The sequence below is a fragment of the Lithobates pipiens genome, unplaced genomic scaffold (genome assembly GCF_037356315.1).
Source record: "Lithobates pipiens isolate NorthernLeopardFrog02 unplaced genomic scaffold, aLitPip1_a1.2 Scaffold_16, whole genome shotgun sequence".
Lineage (NCBI taxonomy): Eukaryota > Metazoa > Chordata > Amphibia > Anura > Ranidae > Lithobates > Lithobates pipiens.
In genome coordinates this window covers 498,557,437-498,573,057 of record NW_027507748.1, presented here as the reverse complement: position 1 = coordinate 498,573,057, position 15,621 = coordinate 498,557,437, and the positions used below count along the sequence as shown (strand labels likewise).

General features: G+C 41.5%; 1 protein-coding gene across 16 annotated transcripts in view; it reads right to left on the bottom strand.

Annotated features, from left to right (window-relative positions):
* The window catches only part of MYCBP2 (MYC binding protein 2), a 399,577-nt gene that overhangs the window by 176,678 nt on the left and 207,278 nt on the right, over window positions 1–15,621 (bottom strand). For all 16 annotated transcript variants that reach the window (XM_077483080.1, XM_077483077.1, XM_077483078.1 and 13 more), the window contains 3 exons: window positions 4,779–4,971; window positions 3,855–4,129; window positions 2,989–3,210 (listed from right to left, as the gene is read on the bottom strand). In XM_077483080.1, coding sequence (XP_077339206.1) covers window positions 2,989–3,210; window positions 3,855–4,129; window positions 4,779–4,971 — 690 coding nt within the window. The remainder of the gene's footprint in view (window positions 1–2,988; window positions 3,211–3,854; window positions 4,130–4,778; window positions 4,972–15,621) is intronic.

Genomic DNA, 15,621 nt, shown 5'->3' with positions numbered 1-15,621 from the left:
GTAGGTAAAAAAAAAAAATCTCCTAAACCTGTATGGTTTAAGAGATATTCCCCTCGGTATGCACCACTAACTGCAGCGGCGCATGCGCACAAGGGGATTCTCGGCTGAAAGTCCGGCAGTGGCCGGCCCGCGTGCATGCACAGGAGTGACGATATCGCGGCTCCGGCCACTCACAGCGCCCGAGCCGCGATACCCGGAAGAAACGCAGAGGGAGCATGTCAGCTCCCTCGGCGTGGATCGGGCCAGATGTTGGGGCCTCATTCTAAGGTAAGTATTTCATAATGAGCTAGAATGTGGTGCATACTAGCTCATTATGCCTTTTGCTTTGCAGGTGGTAAAAAAAAAAAAAATAATAAATTTGCGGGTTTACTACCGCTTTACTACCGCTTTAATGGCAATGGTAGAAGTTATGGCACAAATGCTACCAGGAAAAAGGCCCTAAAGAATGTAAACTCTACCAAAAAGTGGATCTACTTTTTTTGTGTCTTTTAGTGAGATACTGCAATCATGCTGAGATTTAATGAGATACTGCGATCATGCACCAGTATTTCCCATAGGTTTACAGGCCAACTTTATCTTTGGCTAGATCCTCTGGATCTTGGAGCGAGGCATCAGAAATCCTGTTCAACTCCTGGCTTCAATCCTTCAATCCCACTCCTCTCAGAAATTAGAAGCATAAGCAGATAACCTCTGTCCTCATGGTTAAGGATGAGCTCAGGCATGTTCACACCCACACGTGCAGAGCGCTCTTCACAAGCAGTGAGACATGTTCCCGATCCGCGCCTAGAGAGATCGGGAAATGTCTCAATGCCTGTGATTCATGCTGTGTAGTACCAATTTCCTGGCGGGCTCTGCAGTTGCAAGCACGCCCGAGCTCATCCTTACTCATGGTGTGTGCAGACTGAAGAGTCCCAATCATACAAGGATAGCGTTCTAGATGCTTCAAGCCTGGACATGGAGGTGCTATAACCTTTAATTCCAAAAAGAAACAAACTCCACCAACACTACAAGAAACAGTTAGGTCTTTCATGCAAATATCTGACAACACATATATTGGGCCCCACTTAATGCAGAAAGTCATCTGATTGCCCTTTTCCTCCTACCCCTAGTGAGGTCAGCCAGACTACTGAGCTTTTGGCACATCTACAATAATCAAGAGTAAATTTACCCATCTCTAGGGTTCTGACAGTTTCAGCCCTTACTCACACCAATGAGAATTGTCATGCAATTTGACAGTTCAAAACTGCATCCTATTTTTGGCAATGGACAGGTTCAAACCGCTGCGACTCAAGTCGCAGCAACTTTTAAATAGGTCCCTGCGATTTCAATGCAACTTGCATTGACTTCTGTTAAATGACATTACAAGCCACAATGAAATCAGAAATACAAATTAGCATGATTTCAAAGCTGCAGATCAGTGCAAAGTAGAACGACTTGAGGCCGTGCTAGTGTGGACCAGTGCTCTATCCTGCAAAATCAAAACATTTACTCATACACACCAGAATATATTCTTGTTGTCTAGGATGTCAATTTGGCAATTATTACCTCTTATAGCTGCGCCAAGTGTCAGCCCAAACACCATTTCATCCTGGTCTACTTTACTACTCAAACCAAGGTCAGCCCTTTGCTGTAATAGTGCTTGAACAAGCCCCTGCCATGCCTTTGTCAGCCCCCATATTATATATCAGTTTTAAACTTGGTAAAACTAGCTCACTCAGTGCAGTTTCTCTTCCTAGTCCTGATTTTACAGAAGATTCTCCCTTGCAAATATGCCTACTAATTAGCTCATCAATAACATGGTGCCAGAGGATTGGGAACTGGCAGATAAAAGGTTTTAATCATCCAAGGTGGTTAGACTTTCTCATCCAAAGCCAAGTCAGGACACTTGACAGATCTACTGTAGTGGATGCCTGTTTCCAAGACAACCATTTACCTACTTTTAAATGCAGCAGCCTATAAGGATCTGTTCCATATAGTGTGCATTTTACAAGGTTTTAAATGGCATCCATTTCCCTACTGGGTTATCTTGCAATTGCATTTGTGTCACAAATCACTCCATTTTTTTTATCTACTTTGGTGCATTAAAGTGCCTAGGACATGAAGAAAAAAAAAATTACACACATATATAACTATATATAACTCAGCTCCACCTTTACAACCTGTCCAGCAGTACATTTGCAAAGATTTCAAATATAGAGAACTGTCAGCGATTACGCTATTCAACCCATTGGGCTGGACAAAGAGCAGGTCCCACAATAGCCACTAGTCACTGCAGAACACAGAAGTGACATAGGGTAGTTGGGAGGAACCACAGTGGCCTGCAGTGAAACACCCCCACACACTTGGCAGAGCTGTATAGGAGGGGGAGAGCCCGGGAGCACTGGCACTAGGATGGACATGCATGGGGAGGCAGGAAGAATGTGCAGGAGAGCCAAGAGTCAGGGTCGGCGAGTTTAGCCGCAGGGAGGACTTTGTGCATGTAGGTATTTTGTGGGTAAAATGGGTGTTAAGAGGGTAGAGAGAGCCAGGGTGAAAATGGCAGCTGAAATGAAAGTAGGTAAGTGGAAACCAGAAGCACAGCCTGGTGAAAAGTTGAGAATGACACATTCATTTTCAGTCTGTTTTTATTATGGCAATTTGTATATAATCCAGAAGGTTATGAAGAGTGATCAGATGAAAAAAAAACATTTCCACTGTATTTGGGAAGGATGCTTCAGTGCGCCGAAGTCCAGCAAGTGGTCTGTCCATGAAAATTAATATTTTGTCATTCTCAAAACTTTTGGCCACAGCTGTACATGGTTTCCAGTTGGTAGTTCTTTCCGGCCACATTGCAAAGGCTTATTTTTAAATATGAATACGAGAATAGGACATGTTAACTAGCTCGGGAGCCCTGATTTCTAAGAGAAATTTTCATAAATCCAATGCCAAAGTCATAAAGAAATTTACTTGCACGCCTTTTTAAAATTTGGAAAGAAAACCTAGGCAGACCTGACTGAGTTTCTCCATTGCTGACACCAGTAGAGGAAAGCGGTGAGCCAATGCAGTGTCATTCTCTGTGCTGACTTGTTTCACCATGGAGCGAAGTAGGACTTCACCATCATAAGCGATAGGAAAGATGGATGTAAGCTTCACAGAAGTGTGACACAGAGCAGACATAACAGCTGCTAACAGACGGCTGCTTGATGTTTTAAAATTTGCTTCCTGGATGTCCTAAAATAAATAAATAAAATAAAGGAAAGTCATTATACCTCTGTTACAGACAAAAATCAGTGTTCAATCACAAAGTTAGTGTTTAGCAACCTTTTCGGAACATAGCTTACTTGCGCAAATGTCCACGAATAAGTTTCAGCAAATTAAAAAATATAACTAAGCAAAGCAAGCACTATAGGTTATACCTAAAAAACTTGCATCACCTAGAATGCTGCATTTTTAAATGGAACTCTTTACCCACAAAAAAAAAAAAAAAAAAAAAAAAAAAAAAAAACAGGACTTTCATTTTGCTCCGTATGCACTGACCAGTCAAGCACTCAGAGCATGCTGTTAAAGCAGTAGTAAACCCGCTAATTTTTTTTTTTTTTTACCACCTGCAAAGCAAAAGGCATAATGAGCTAGTATGCACCGCATACTAGCTCATTATGAAATACTTACCTTAGAACGAGGCCCCCCGAAATCTGGCCCGATCCACGCCGAGGGAGCCGACATGCTCCCTCGGGTATCGCGGCTCCGGCGCTGTGAGTGGCCGGAGCTGCGATATAGTGACTCCAGCGCATGGGCGCGGGAGATTTCATCCCGGCCGGTCGGCCACTGCCGGATTTTAAACACACCAACCCAGAACTGAAAAAGTGATAGTTTACCTGATCCAAGCAGTTGAGCAAGTCACACAAACATGCCCACTGGAGTGCAGGAGTTGGATAAAAAGAGTGGAAGCAGGCTGTAAAGGTGTTATGACACTCTTGCAAAACAGCTTCAAGCAGACTTAATGGCTGGCTGAGATATCCTTGAGGGTCATTATCCAGTTTTGTCATGCAGTTATCCACACCTTCAGAGAGGATTTTTCTAAGCAATGTCCTGGTTTTTCCAACGCACTCAGCTAGTTTGGTTGTCTCTTCTACAACAGCCTTAGTGGAAGCTAAAATAGAATAGAAGTAGGAAGGAAAAAGTATACCAATTTGTACATGGGTGTATATATGCAAACTACAAATACATATATTAGGCTGTATTGGCGCTCACATGGTAAATTGAGCAAAACCGAACAACCAATGTTGGACACAAAGCACACAATTGACAGACATCCCACAGTTTTTCTTGTACTTATTGCAGCTATAAAGCCTCATTTTTACAAAAAGCCACAATTGCCACATCTTACATTTCAGCATATAGTTAAACACACAAGACATTTGAGGAGAAACTTAAAAACAATGGCTTTTCAATTTTGAGCTGAGGAAGAAGAGGGAGAGGAAGAAGAGGGAGAGGAAGAAGAGGGAGAGGAAGAAGAGGGAGAGGAAGAAGAGGGAGAGGAAGAAGAGGGAGAGGAAGAAGAGGGAGAGGAAGAAGAGGGAGAGGAAGAAGAGGGAGAGGAAGAAGAGGGAGAGGAAGAAGAGGGAGAGGAAGAAGAGGGAGAGGAAGAAGAGGGAGAGGAAGAAGAGGGAGAGGAAGAAGAGGGAGGGGAGAAAGAAGGGGAGAAAGAAGGGGAGAAAGAAGGGGAGAAAGAAGGGGAGAAAGAAGGGGAGAAAGAAGGGGAGAAAGAAGGGGAGAAAGAAGAACTTAAAACGTAGTACCTGCTATAGGGTATATTTCACATGTGTAGACTCGCAACAACCGCAAACAGCAGGTACCCACAAAACGCAGTCTTTCCAAATCCAGGAGGGTTGCTGTGTATTGGAAACCTTTTAGTCCTCTGAGCTCTTCCACCCCAAGAACCAGAGTGGTCCAACTCCAGTGTAAAATGCTCAGTAAGGATTCAAAACATTCCTTGAGGAAGGCAACATTTACAATTAATGTAACAAAAGTGTGATGAGAGACATCAACCCAATAGCAATTAAGTAAATGAATAAAGTTCAGCTGCCCCTTTAAGTGTAAAACACACTGAAAACATAGTATAAAGGTAGGCGCTACTCCTTCCCCAATATCTAATAGTCTACAAAACCAAATAATGTTTAAGAATAGTGTTAATGATCATATATTGGTTATATCATTAAATCCAATAACCAAAATCATAAAATTGTTCTTAAAGCGTATTTCCACCATAAAGTGGAACTTCCGCTCATCAGATTCCTCCCCCCCTCCGGTGCCACAATTGGCGGGGTGCGCAAATACCTGTATACTCCAGGTATCTGCCCCCACGCAACCCAATAGCAATTAAGTAAATGAATAAAGTTCAGCTGCCCCTTTAAGTGTAAAACACACTGAAAACATAGTATAAAGGTAGGCGCTACTCCTTCCCCAATATCTAATAGTCTACAAAACCAAATAATGTTTAAGAATAGTGTTAATGATCATATATTCATATACTCCAGGTATCTGCACCCACTTCCGGGAATAGCTAGCAGCAGATGCACGCACCCATACAACCACAGTTCCCAGGACACAAACGGGGACCAGTGAACCACAACCATATTAATACATAACTATTCCCATATCACATATGCACCTCTTCTAGTCCATAGAAATATTATCCCAGATATAGTGTCTTTAGGTTATCTTGTGAGAGACTTTCAATCAAATCCAGTGAAGTGCTCCACCACATGCATAAGAAGAAGAAGAAGAAGAAAAAATAAAAATAAAAAGCACCCACCAACCACATGTTGGAATAACAGAACATTGTTTTCAGGATTTCCATTATTTTTTGCACAGGTGATTTGATCAGTTTCAATGCCTTAGTAATTACCACAGCTGTTTCATCTGAGGAAAATCTTGAAAATATGACCTATTGGGGCACCTTGAGGACCAGACTTGAGAAGCACTGCTCTGGAGCACTACTACCAGTCTCCAGTCTAAATTTCAAATCTTTATTGATCTCCACATATTTGTTTGCAAGATCAATATCAAAAGGTATATGATCACAAATCCTTTTAGGTCTACTAGGATGGTATCCACTAAAGGTAAAAACATACCTAATTGTCTAACGCTGGGATATGCATTTAGCGGACCTCCAGCTGTTGTAAAACTACAACTCCCATCATGCCTCTGGGTGTCATTTTTGTGGCTGTCAGAGTCTTGCTATGCCTCATGGGACTTGTAGTTCTGCAACAGCTGGAGGTCCGCTAATTGCATATCCCTGCTCGAACGTGTCTTTGTTAAACCCACCAGGGAATCTAGTCCCATCCCTTAAGGTTTTCAGGGAGTGTGTGAGCAACGATTTAGAACAATTAAACATTAGAAATGGTAGAAGTGATATGTTCAGTAAAGGACTTGATAGTCTAAAAAAGCAGAATGACATTGTGGTGCGACCCACTGACTGGGTGGAGGACTTGTGATCTTAGAGCAGCCCATCAGACAGAGATGCTTAGATTATTATCGGATGATGAGACACATTCCACTAAAAGGGAAATCCTACTATTTAAGAAAGATCTAATAAGTTTGGTTGATTAAGGTTTTAGCAGAAATTTGGTTTCCTGGACTCCTGTGGCTCCAAGCATACCTGTGAACAATTACCTGCCAAAGGTTCACAAGGATTCAGTGCACCCTTCTGGAAGGCCTATTGTGAGTGGTATCGACTGCATTAGCTCTAGAGTCGGTCGATATATAGACTATTTCTTGCGGCCCTTGGTAGCCCATAACCCCCCCCCCTTTTTCTTAGAGCTTCCACTCAGGTTTCATCAATCCCAAAGACTGTTTAATAGAAGGAGAGTAACATACTGGCCACGGCAGATGTAACATCTCTCTACACCATCTTGCATCAACATGGCTGCGACGCCGTGGATCATTTTTTCAGTGTCAAGGCTGGGTTGGGCTCAGCCCTTCCTTCTGAGCTGGCTGATCAGCTGGTTGCCAATTTTCAGCTCCCATCTCTCCAGTGTTAGTCAGCTGTTGACATCCTGCTAGTCAGTCCTGCCTAGAGGAGCCCTGCCTTCACCTTGGCCAACATCACAGAAACCATATCCTGCGATCCTGTTCAAGACTTGAATTGCTGACATCCCTTCTGGCTCCAAATGCTGCTTGCTGTTCCACTACATTGATCCGACTTCTGGCTTGGCTGACAAAACATAGCCAAAGTTCAGTAACTGGAATGGACTACTTTTGTTCTTTTTACTTTTATTATTAAACAAGTGTGATTTAACTTTACTTCTGTCTCGGCCTGATTTCATGGTTCCTGACACTCCGCTCAAGTGACCTGCTGGATGTTCAGAGGGAATTTAAGGCTCTTGGATTTTGTGATGGGGCACAATTATTTTTGGTTCTGAGGCAATTATTTACAGAATAGACGTGTGGCAAAGTTCACCCCAAGCATGACCAACCTCTTTATGGCCAAGTGGGAGGAGAAGGTCATCTATCAGGCCTAGACCGGAGCCGATTCTCTGGAAAAAGTATATAGACATCCTCCTCCTATGGGATGGTCACTTTGAATCGCTTGACCCGTATATGGCCGAACTGAATGCCAATAAGGATATAATCTTAGAACAAACATGAGGCTAGCGAGCCGGAAATCCCTTTTTTTAGATAAGGCTGTGGCTGGCGATCTATACATCCACCTATTTTAAAGAAACTGACAGAACTAGCTTTATTAAAAATAATAGCTTTCACCATACAGCTTGGTTGAGGTCGGTGCCCAAGAGTCAATTCTTAGGACTCAAGAGAAATTGCACCAATAGGATTGACTTTCACCAGGAGGCCTCATCTCACAAGTTAAAATTCCTTGAGAAAGGCCATCAGTTATCAGAATTGGAAGATGCTATTAAAAAGTGCTGATGAAAGGGTCAGATCTGCTGGCCCCTAGGACTAAGATGACTCTTAAGTTTGCGCTCCTTACTACCAATTCCAGTCAACATTTTAAGAAATCAATGAGTAAACACTGGGGGCATACTCAGTAATGACGGAATTCTAGGGCCTCATCTCTGAGAAACCTTGCATGGTGTGTAGAGGGGTCCCCCCAATAAGGTTACAGGTAGCACCCAATATTATTGAACCCTCAAAGAAACCTGTGTTTTTTCAGAATATGCGCGACTTCTTCCCTTGTAGGAAGTATCCCATATGTAAAATTAACGCACATATGCGCAGAAGGACAGAGTCGTTTCACTCCTTTTCCACCAATTGCACATATCTTCCACACGATACGGATGCAGTATGTGCGATTAAGTGAACATTTGGGCAAAATAAAAAAAAGGGTTTCCTAACCACAGTTTATCCAAGCATTATGACTCGTGTAATAGAGATCCTAGTGGTACTGTGTTAATTGGCATTGATAGATTCACTAGTAATGGGAGCAGTAACAACACCTCTTAAAGCAAAGTGAATTTATCAGGTTAGGCGCTATGCCCCACATAGTATGAACCTAGGATATTAATTCATTCATTAATAGCTAATCAGTTTTTGGTTTGTACCCTTTTGTCTCCTATACAACTTTTTTTTTTATTGTAAGTGTCATTAATGTTTCGGGAATATGCAAGAAATTGTGTACAAGTGTTGTAATGTTATCAATTGTTTAAATTTTAATATATTTTGTACCACAAGATGGCGCTGCCTCCTGGCCTGGTTGCTTAAGTTTTACTGTAAGTATTGATGCTTCCTGTCAATGGAGTGCATAAGTATTTCCTGTTATCAGAACTCATTGGAGTAGATTTTCTATTGCTTCCTGCTGTTGGAACGCAGGCAGTGCCTGCCCACCAATTAGCCGTTAGCTATATAGATACAGTGCCTTGCAAAAGTATTCACCCATTTGGCATTGTTCGTGTTTTATTGCCTCACAACCTGGAGTTAACATGGATTGTTTGAGGGTTTGCATAATTCACCGAACATGCCCACAACTTTGATTTTTTTTATTATGAAGCAAACAAATAGGACAAAATAACAGAAAAAGTCAACTTGCATAACTATTTACCCCCTAAAGGCATTACTTAGTAGAGCCACCTTTGGCGGCTATAACAGCCCCAAGTCACTTTGTATAAGTTTATGAGCTTGCCACATCTTACCACTGGGATTTTTGCCCATTCCTCCTGGCAAAACTGCTCCAGCTCCTTAAAAGTTGCTGTTCACAAGTCCAAACCATCCAACTTTAAGTCTGACCACAGATTTTTCTATGGATTTAGGTCTGGGTTTTAACTAAGCCATTCCAGCACATTTACATGTTTCACCTTAAACCACTCAAGTGTTGCTTTAGCAGTGTGTTTGGGGTCATTGTCCTGCTGGAAGATGAACCTCCAGCCTAGCCTCAAACCACAGTGATACAGGTTTTGCTCAAGAATATCCTTGTATTTAGCACCATCCAGCTTTCCCTCAACTCTCACCAGTTTCCCAGTCCCAACTTCTGAAAAATATCCCTACAGCATGAGGCTGCCACCACGTTTCACTGTGGGGATGGTGTTCTTGGGTGATATAATGTGTTGGGTTTGTACCAGACATTGCATTTTCTTTGATGGCCAAAGAGTTCAATTTTAGTCTCAGACCAAAGCACCTTCCCCCATACATTTTGGAGGAATGGTGTCACCCCTGTATGAAATATAACCCACATCCCTAATGAAACAGAAAAAAAACAAACAAAAAAAAAACAAAGAGTTTGTCCTGTATGGGACTTTGCATTGGGTTGCTGGCACTCAATATTAGTACGAGAGTGAACAAATTCCTTAAAAAAATATATATATTTGTTGAAAGCTATAAAATTACTAATTATGACATACCAAAAAACATCTAAAATGGATGCACTTTGAGGATGTTGGAAATCTACATGAGACAAACTAATTCTATATGAAAATACACAATAGAAATAGCCCAACGTTTCGAAGTAAGCCTCTTCTTCAGGGGTAGTGGGTTTAATCACGCCAAAGTGTGTCTACAATAGACTAGAGCAAAAAGAAGAGAACAATATCTATATGCATGTACATTGTAATAGGAAATCAAAACATTAACAGTGAACATATTGATCAAACACATAACCATATTGCACAAACCAGTACATACATTAGGTACTGATCATGTATATTATAGACTCTCAGACATCTGTAGCATCCAGTGGGAGATCGATCTGCCACAGTGCCACAGGGACCAGGAGACAGAGACAAGGAAGTGGAAGTAAGGGGGGAAAAGACCAAGAGGCAGAAGAAAGCCCGAAAGATAGACCCTGGGTCTCCCAGATGGGCAACTGGCCACAGCAATTCCACAAAGGGCACCCCCAACAATGCACGTCCCACTCTGTAAAGGGGGGAAAACCAGGACCAAAAATAAAGGAAATGGTTCTCCACATATTCCAAGTCACTAGAAGAAATATGTAAAAAGTTGCCATGTAACAAAATCTAGTAAGCCTTGTGGGTACATGTAAAAGGGGGAAAAATAAAAAAATAAAAATGATATACTTATGTCCACTAAAATGTGGTAAGTTAAAATCAAGACATACCCTCAATCCTGACTCTTAGTATATGTAACCACAGATAGACACAAAAAGACCATGCTTGAGTGATCAGCAGGGTAGAATGAAGGTTATACTATAACCTCCTTCAGCTTTGTTAGGCTTCAGAAATCAAATCCAAAAGAGCAAAGTATTAGTTCTCCACATCAGTGCTGAGCTTGTATAACGATCATAATTCAAACAGTTTTATCAGCTAATGAACTTACCAAGCTGGGTTCAGCGTCTCACAGTACTCTGGTTTGCAGCAGGCAGGAGGAAGTGATTGCAAAGCACCTGTTTAAATACAAGTGTCATGCCTTAAAACAGCCTTGTGATGATAGGTCTGCTGTTATGCGAGGGAGGTACATCAAGAGACCTGCTGGAATTGGGGCTGGATGCTCCCTGAGTGCAGTGGCACCACAGACCCCCACCTGGAAGCCACCCAATAGATTGCATACAGAGGCGATGTCCAATTAGGAGGCCGCTATGGCATGCCTGTGTCACGCAGCTCCGTTAAAAGTCAGCAGCATGGCGCATAGGTGATGTCGCCCCGCGTCACCATCTCGTGACGCAAACCCGGCATGTCCACTGGCATGGTAACCATACATACAGACTGCCGGAAGCGAGGGGACCGAGTACGCCCAACAGGGACACTTTGGCCGCCGAAACATATCGGCTGAAAATGGCCCTTTCGGCAAAAAGCCGAAAGAGAATTTCCGCCGATACTGGTGGCGAAAATGGGGCGGGGCTTGCTGGGCTTGGCCCCGCCCATCACGGGGGTGTCATTCTGTCTTTAGCTCTCCTCCTCCCCCCTCACCCATGCTGCAGTCAGCCTGTGGGGTCTCGCTTTAAAGTCCCCCTCTCCACAGCGGTGGCTGCATATGTCTCCTCAGCCGATGTGTAAATCGGCTGTGCAGGAGCTCAGGCACGCTGTTTACTGTGAAAGCAAAGGAGATGCGTCTAGCAGTGTGTGCTGTGCTCTCTGCCTCCCCCTAGAGTGCAGTACCCATCATGGAGATTAATGTACAGAGCTGCAGCTGCCAAGTTAAAAGAAAAAAAAAAAAATATATATATATATATATATATATATATATATATATATATATATATATATATATATATATATATATATATATATATATGCGGGTTTTTATATGTGTGTTTATATGCACTGGTGAGGCACAGGCAGTCTACATGGCGGGCACTGGTAGGCCGCTGGGCACAGTGAGGCTGCATTGATCACCTGTAGCATGCCCGCAGTCTCTGGCCATCTCCTGTAGCATGCCCGCAGTCTCTGGCCATCTCCTGTAGCATGTCCCCAGTCTGACCATCTCCTGTATAAAAATATTTTTTAAAAATAGTCAATTTCGGTATCGGTGCCGTTTCGGTATCTGTTTTCGGGATCAAGGAAGATTTATTTTCGGTATCGGTTTCGGCACCAAAAAACCCATTCGGTGCATCCCTAGATTATATATCACAATTTCATAGATTGTACAGGGCAATGTTCAACAAACCTATTCAAAATAGCCCTCTCATTCAAGGGGTTCCCACTCGGACCCTCCGGATGAGAAATCCTCCAAGAAGGGTCTGTATGAAATTGCTCCATTCAGGCCAGGTGGTTTAGTGACAAATTAAATATCCACCTCTGTTCTGACTGGAGTAGTTTATTGGTATCTCCACCCCATATCACCGAATGCATCCTATCCAATATCAGGAAGGATGTCTTAGGAGTAATGCCATCATGTAGATCTGTGACATGTCTTCCCAGGGAAGACTAGGATTGCAAGTCTTCATTAACAAAATATGTTAGGCACAACGCCAAAATGGCTGGATAGTTTTGCCTACATAAAAACAAAATCACACCACAGAAGATACACAAAGCCCATTGTCTGGCAGTTGGCATAATGTTTCAGGCGATATAGTTTACCATTGGGGAGCATCACATTGCGTGCCGTATTCATATAGCAGCAATAGTTGCAGCCACCGCAGGTAAACGTACCTGGGTATTTGCACGGATCTTGTCGACCTAAATTGTTGAACTCAATGGAAACCAGGTGATCTTTGGAGGGATCTTGCCCGCTTAAAAGTAAATGATGGATTTTTACTCACAAATGTGCCTATGATCGGGTCCATGGATAGGACATGCTAGTATGTTAGTGATTCTTTTGTTTCATGTCGGTTGGAGAATCCCGTTATAATTGAGATAGGATTGGTTTTCCTATTTTTTGATGATGATTATATAGCAGATCCTTTCTCAGTCTCAATATGGCCCTATTGTATTCCTATTTGAGACAGGTTTTTGAATTACTGTGTAGAAGTCTCTCCCTTAAAGAGTTGGCCTCACTTTTAAACGTTAAAAATTGTCATTACAATTTCTACATATCCCAGAATGCATCCGAAATCAGGAAGGATAACTTAGGAGTAATGCCATTGTGTAGATCTGTGACACGTCTTCCCAGTGGAATACTAGGATTGCTTGTCTTCATTGACAAAATATGTTGGTAGCCACAAAGCCACAGGATGAAAAGTTCAGAGGAGCCACTAGTGTGGAATCACAATGAAATAAAGATCAGGTAAGCAAATCCTAATTTCCTTGTGAAACATCAACCTTGGACCTAAATGTGGTAAATCTACCTATGTGCTCTCTGATCTGTTATCACAGGTCCTCTCGCATGGTTTAAGTTTTGTCCCAATCAGGATATAAATACATTTGAGGCCATCAAGGATCTCCAACTATTTGGCCTTAAGTTAATCCTCAAACAAATGTACTCAAGGAAGATACCCACTGAACCAAACTTTGTATCACAAGAGCTTAAGGCTCTTGATGCACTATTTAGCCTACTTTAAGAGAACGTGGTTCCTGACCTGATAGGTCAAATTGATTTGGAACCTCTTTTGGGGTGGTTTGACCAAACAGAACCCCCTCCAATGCCCAAATTCAAAAATAAATGTGACAAATTCCCGCCATTGAATACCAACTCAAACATGGTGCCATTTGTCAAATTAGTAGGTACTGAAATATGCAAAATTAAGATCAATAATTCCGACCTTGGCAATTTATGAAGAGATGAAAGACTAGCTTTGAAAACACGGAGGAACACAAGAACATTCAGGTATAAATTAAAGTCCTCTCATAAGGGGGATAATATTGTTATTAAGGACAACACTGGGTATGTTGACATGTGCATGAAAATATTGGAAAACAAAATTGTATTACAAAATCAATGCAAAAAAAAAAAAAAACAAGAAATTTAACCTGGAATTGAATTCCTTGGTGGACAATACACTTGGTCAACATATTACAAAGCCCGAATGGGAATTTATTAGGACAAAAACAACCTAAAATTCCAACATTCTACTCTGCCAAAATTGCATAAATGCATGAAATGGCCCTCAGGCAGACCAATTGTATCTGGCAATAGGTCGTTGACCGAGAAGCTCAGTACCTTACATATGGGCATAAGTGCCCATCAACGAATCAATCTCCCGAGTTATTTACGGGATACCCTGCACTTGTTGCAGGTTTTGGATGGCTTGCGTATTTCCTCCAAGTAAATCCTAGTGGCGATTGACGTGGAGACATTATATAGCTTCATACCTCATGATAAGGGGCTAACATGTATTAGACATGAAATCTCAGGAGAATAGGTTTGACCAAAAAACTAGGGCATTCCTGTTGGGCTCCCTTGAGTTTATTCTCCAACATAATCACTTTACTTTCAATGGTTCCCACTTCCTCCAGGAACAGGGTGTTGCGATGGGGAATTAATGTGCCCCATCGTACGCCAATCTGTACCTGGGGGAGTGGGAACAAATTATTGGCTAATCCGAGGTGATGGCTTCATTTATGAGGAATATCAGTCTTTGGTATAGTTTGTTTTATCGATTACATTTTCCTCATATGGGAAAGGTTCACATGACCAGTTAGATTTGTTTCTTGATCAACTCAATAACTAACTTTACACTCACAATGTTATGGAATAAATCTTCTATAACCATTTTGGATGTCAAGAATAACCGATGAAATGGGTTGTATTAGTAGCCTCGAAAGGAAAACCAACTTCAACGTACTGCATGCAAGCAGCTTTCACCTGAAAACACTGGTGGCATCCATTCCCTTTAGCCAGTATCTCAGGATATGTAGAAATTGTACTGAATTTAACGTTTAAAAGTGAGCCTGAATCTTTAAAGGGAGAGATTTCTCCTACACGGCAATTCAAAAACCTGTCTCAAAAAGGCATACAATAGGGCCATATTGAGACAGAGAAAGGATCTGCTATATAATACATACATCGAAAAATAGGAAAACCAATCCTCTCTCAATTTCATGCAATTCTAGTCTTCCACTGGGAAGAAATGTCACAGATCTACACGATGGCATTACTCCTAAGATATCCTTCCTGATACTGGATAGGATGCATTCGGGGATATGGGGTGGGGCCACCAATAAACCACTCCTGCAGGACAGTGGTGGATATTTCGCTTAAATGCGACTAAACCACCTGGCCTGAATGGAGCAATTTCATACAGGCCCTTCTCATGCAGAGGGTCCGAGTGGGAACCCCTTAATTGAGAGGGCCTTTTTGAATAGGTTTGTTGAATATTGCCATATACAATCTATGAAATAAATTGTGATATATAATCACCTGGGCTCTCTAAAATATAAAGAAAATCCTCGGTCAATTAAGGGCTTATGTGCACCCAGTGTTTTTTCTGATTAGGTCTAATTTTTCTTTATAATGATCGCATTTATTTTATTAATACGTAACGGGTGTTTCATTTTCACCACACTATGTAAGATGTATCCTCAGAATCTGTAATACAATGTATAACTGTAATATATGTAAAATCCTATAAGTCAGGAATTTCAACCGCGCTCACAATTACAAAAATCTAAAAAAATATATATCTAAAACCTATAACAGAATAATATGTATACACTATAATCAAAAATTATAATACAAAAACCCAAGTGAATAATAAAAATATACTCTAACTCATACAATAATCAAGTGTACAAAAAATTTATATATAAATTTATATTATATATATATATATATATATATATATATATATATATATGC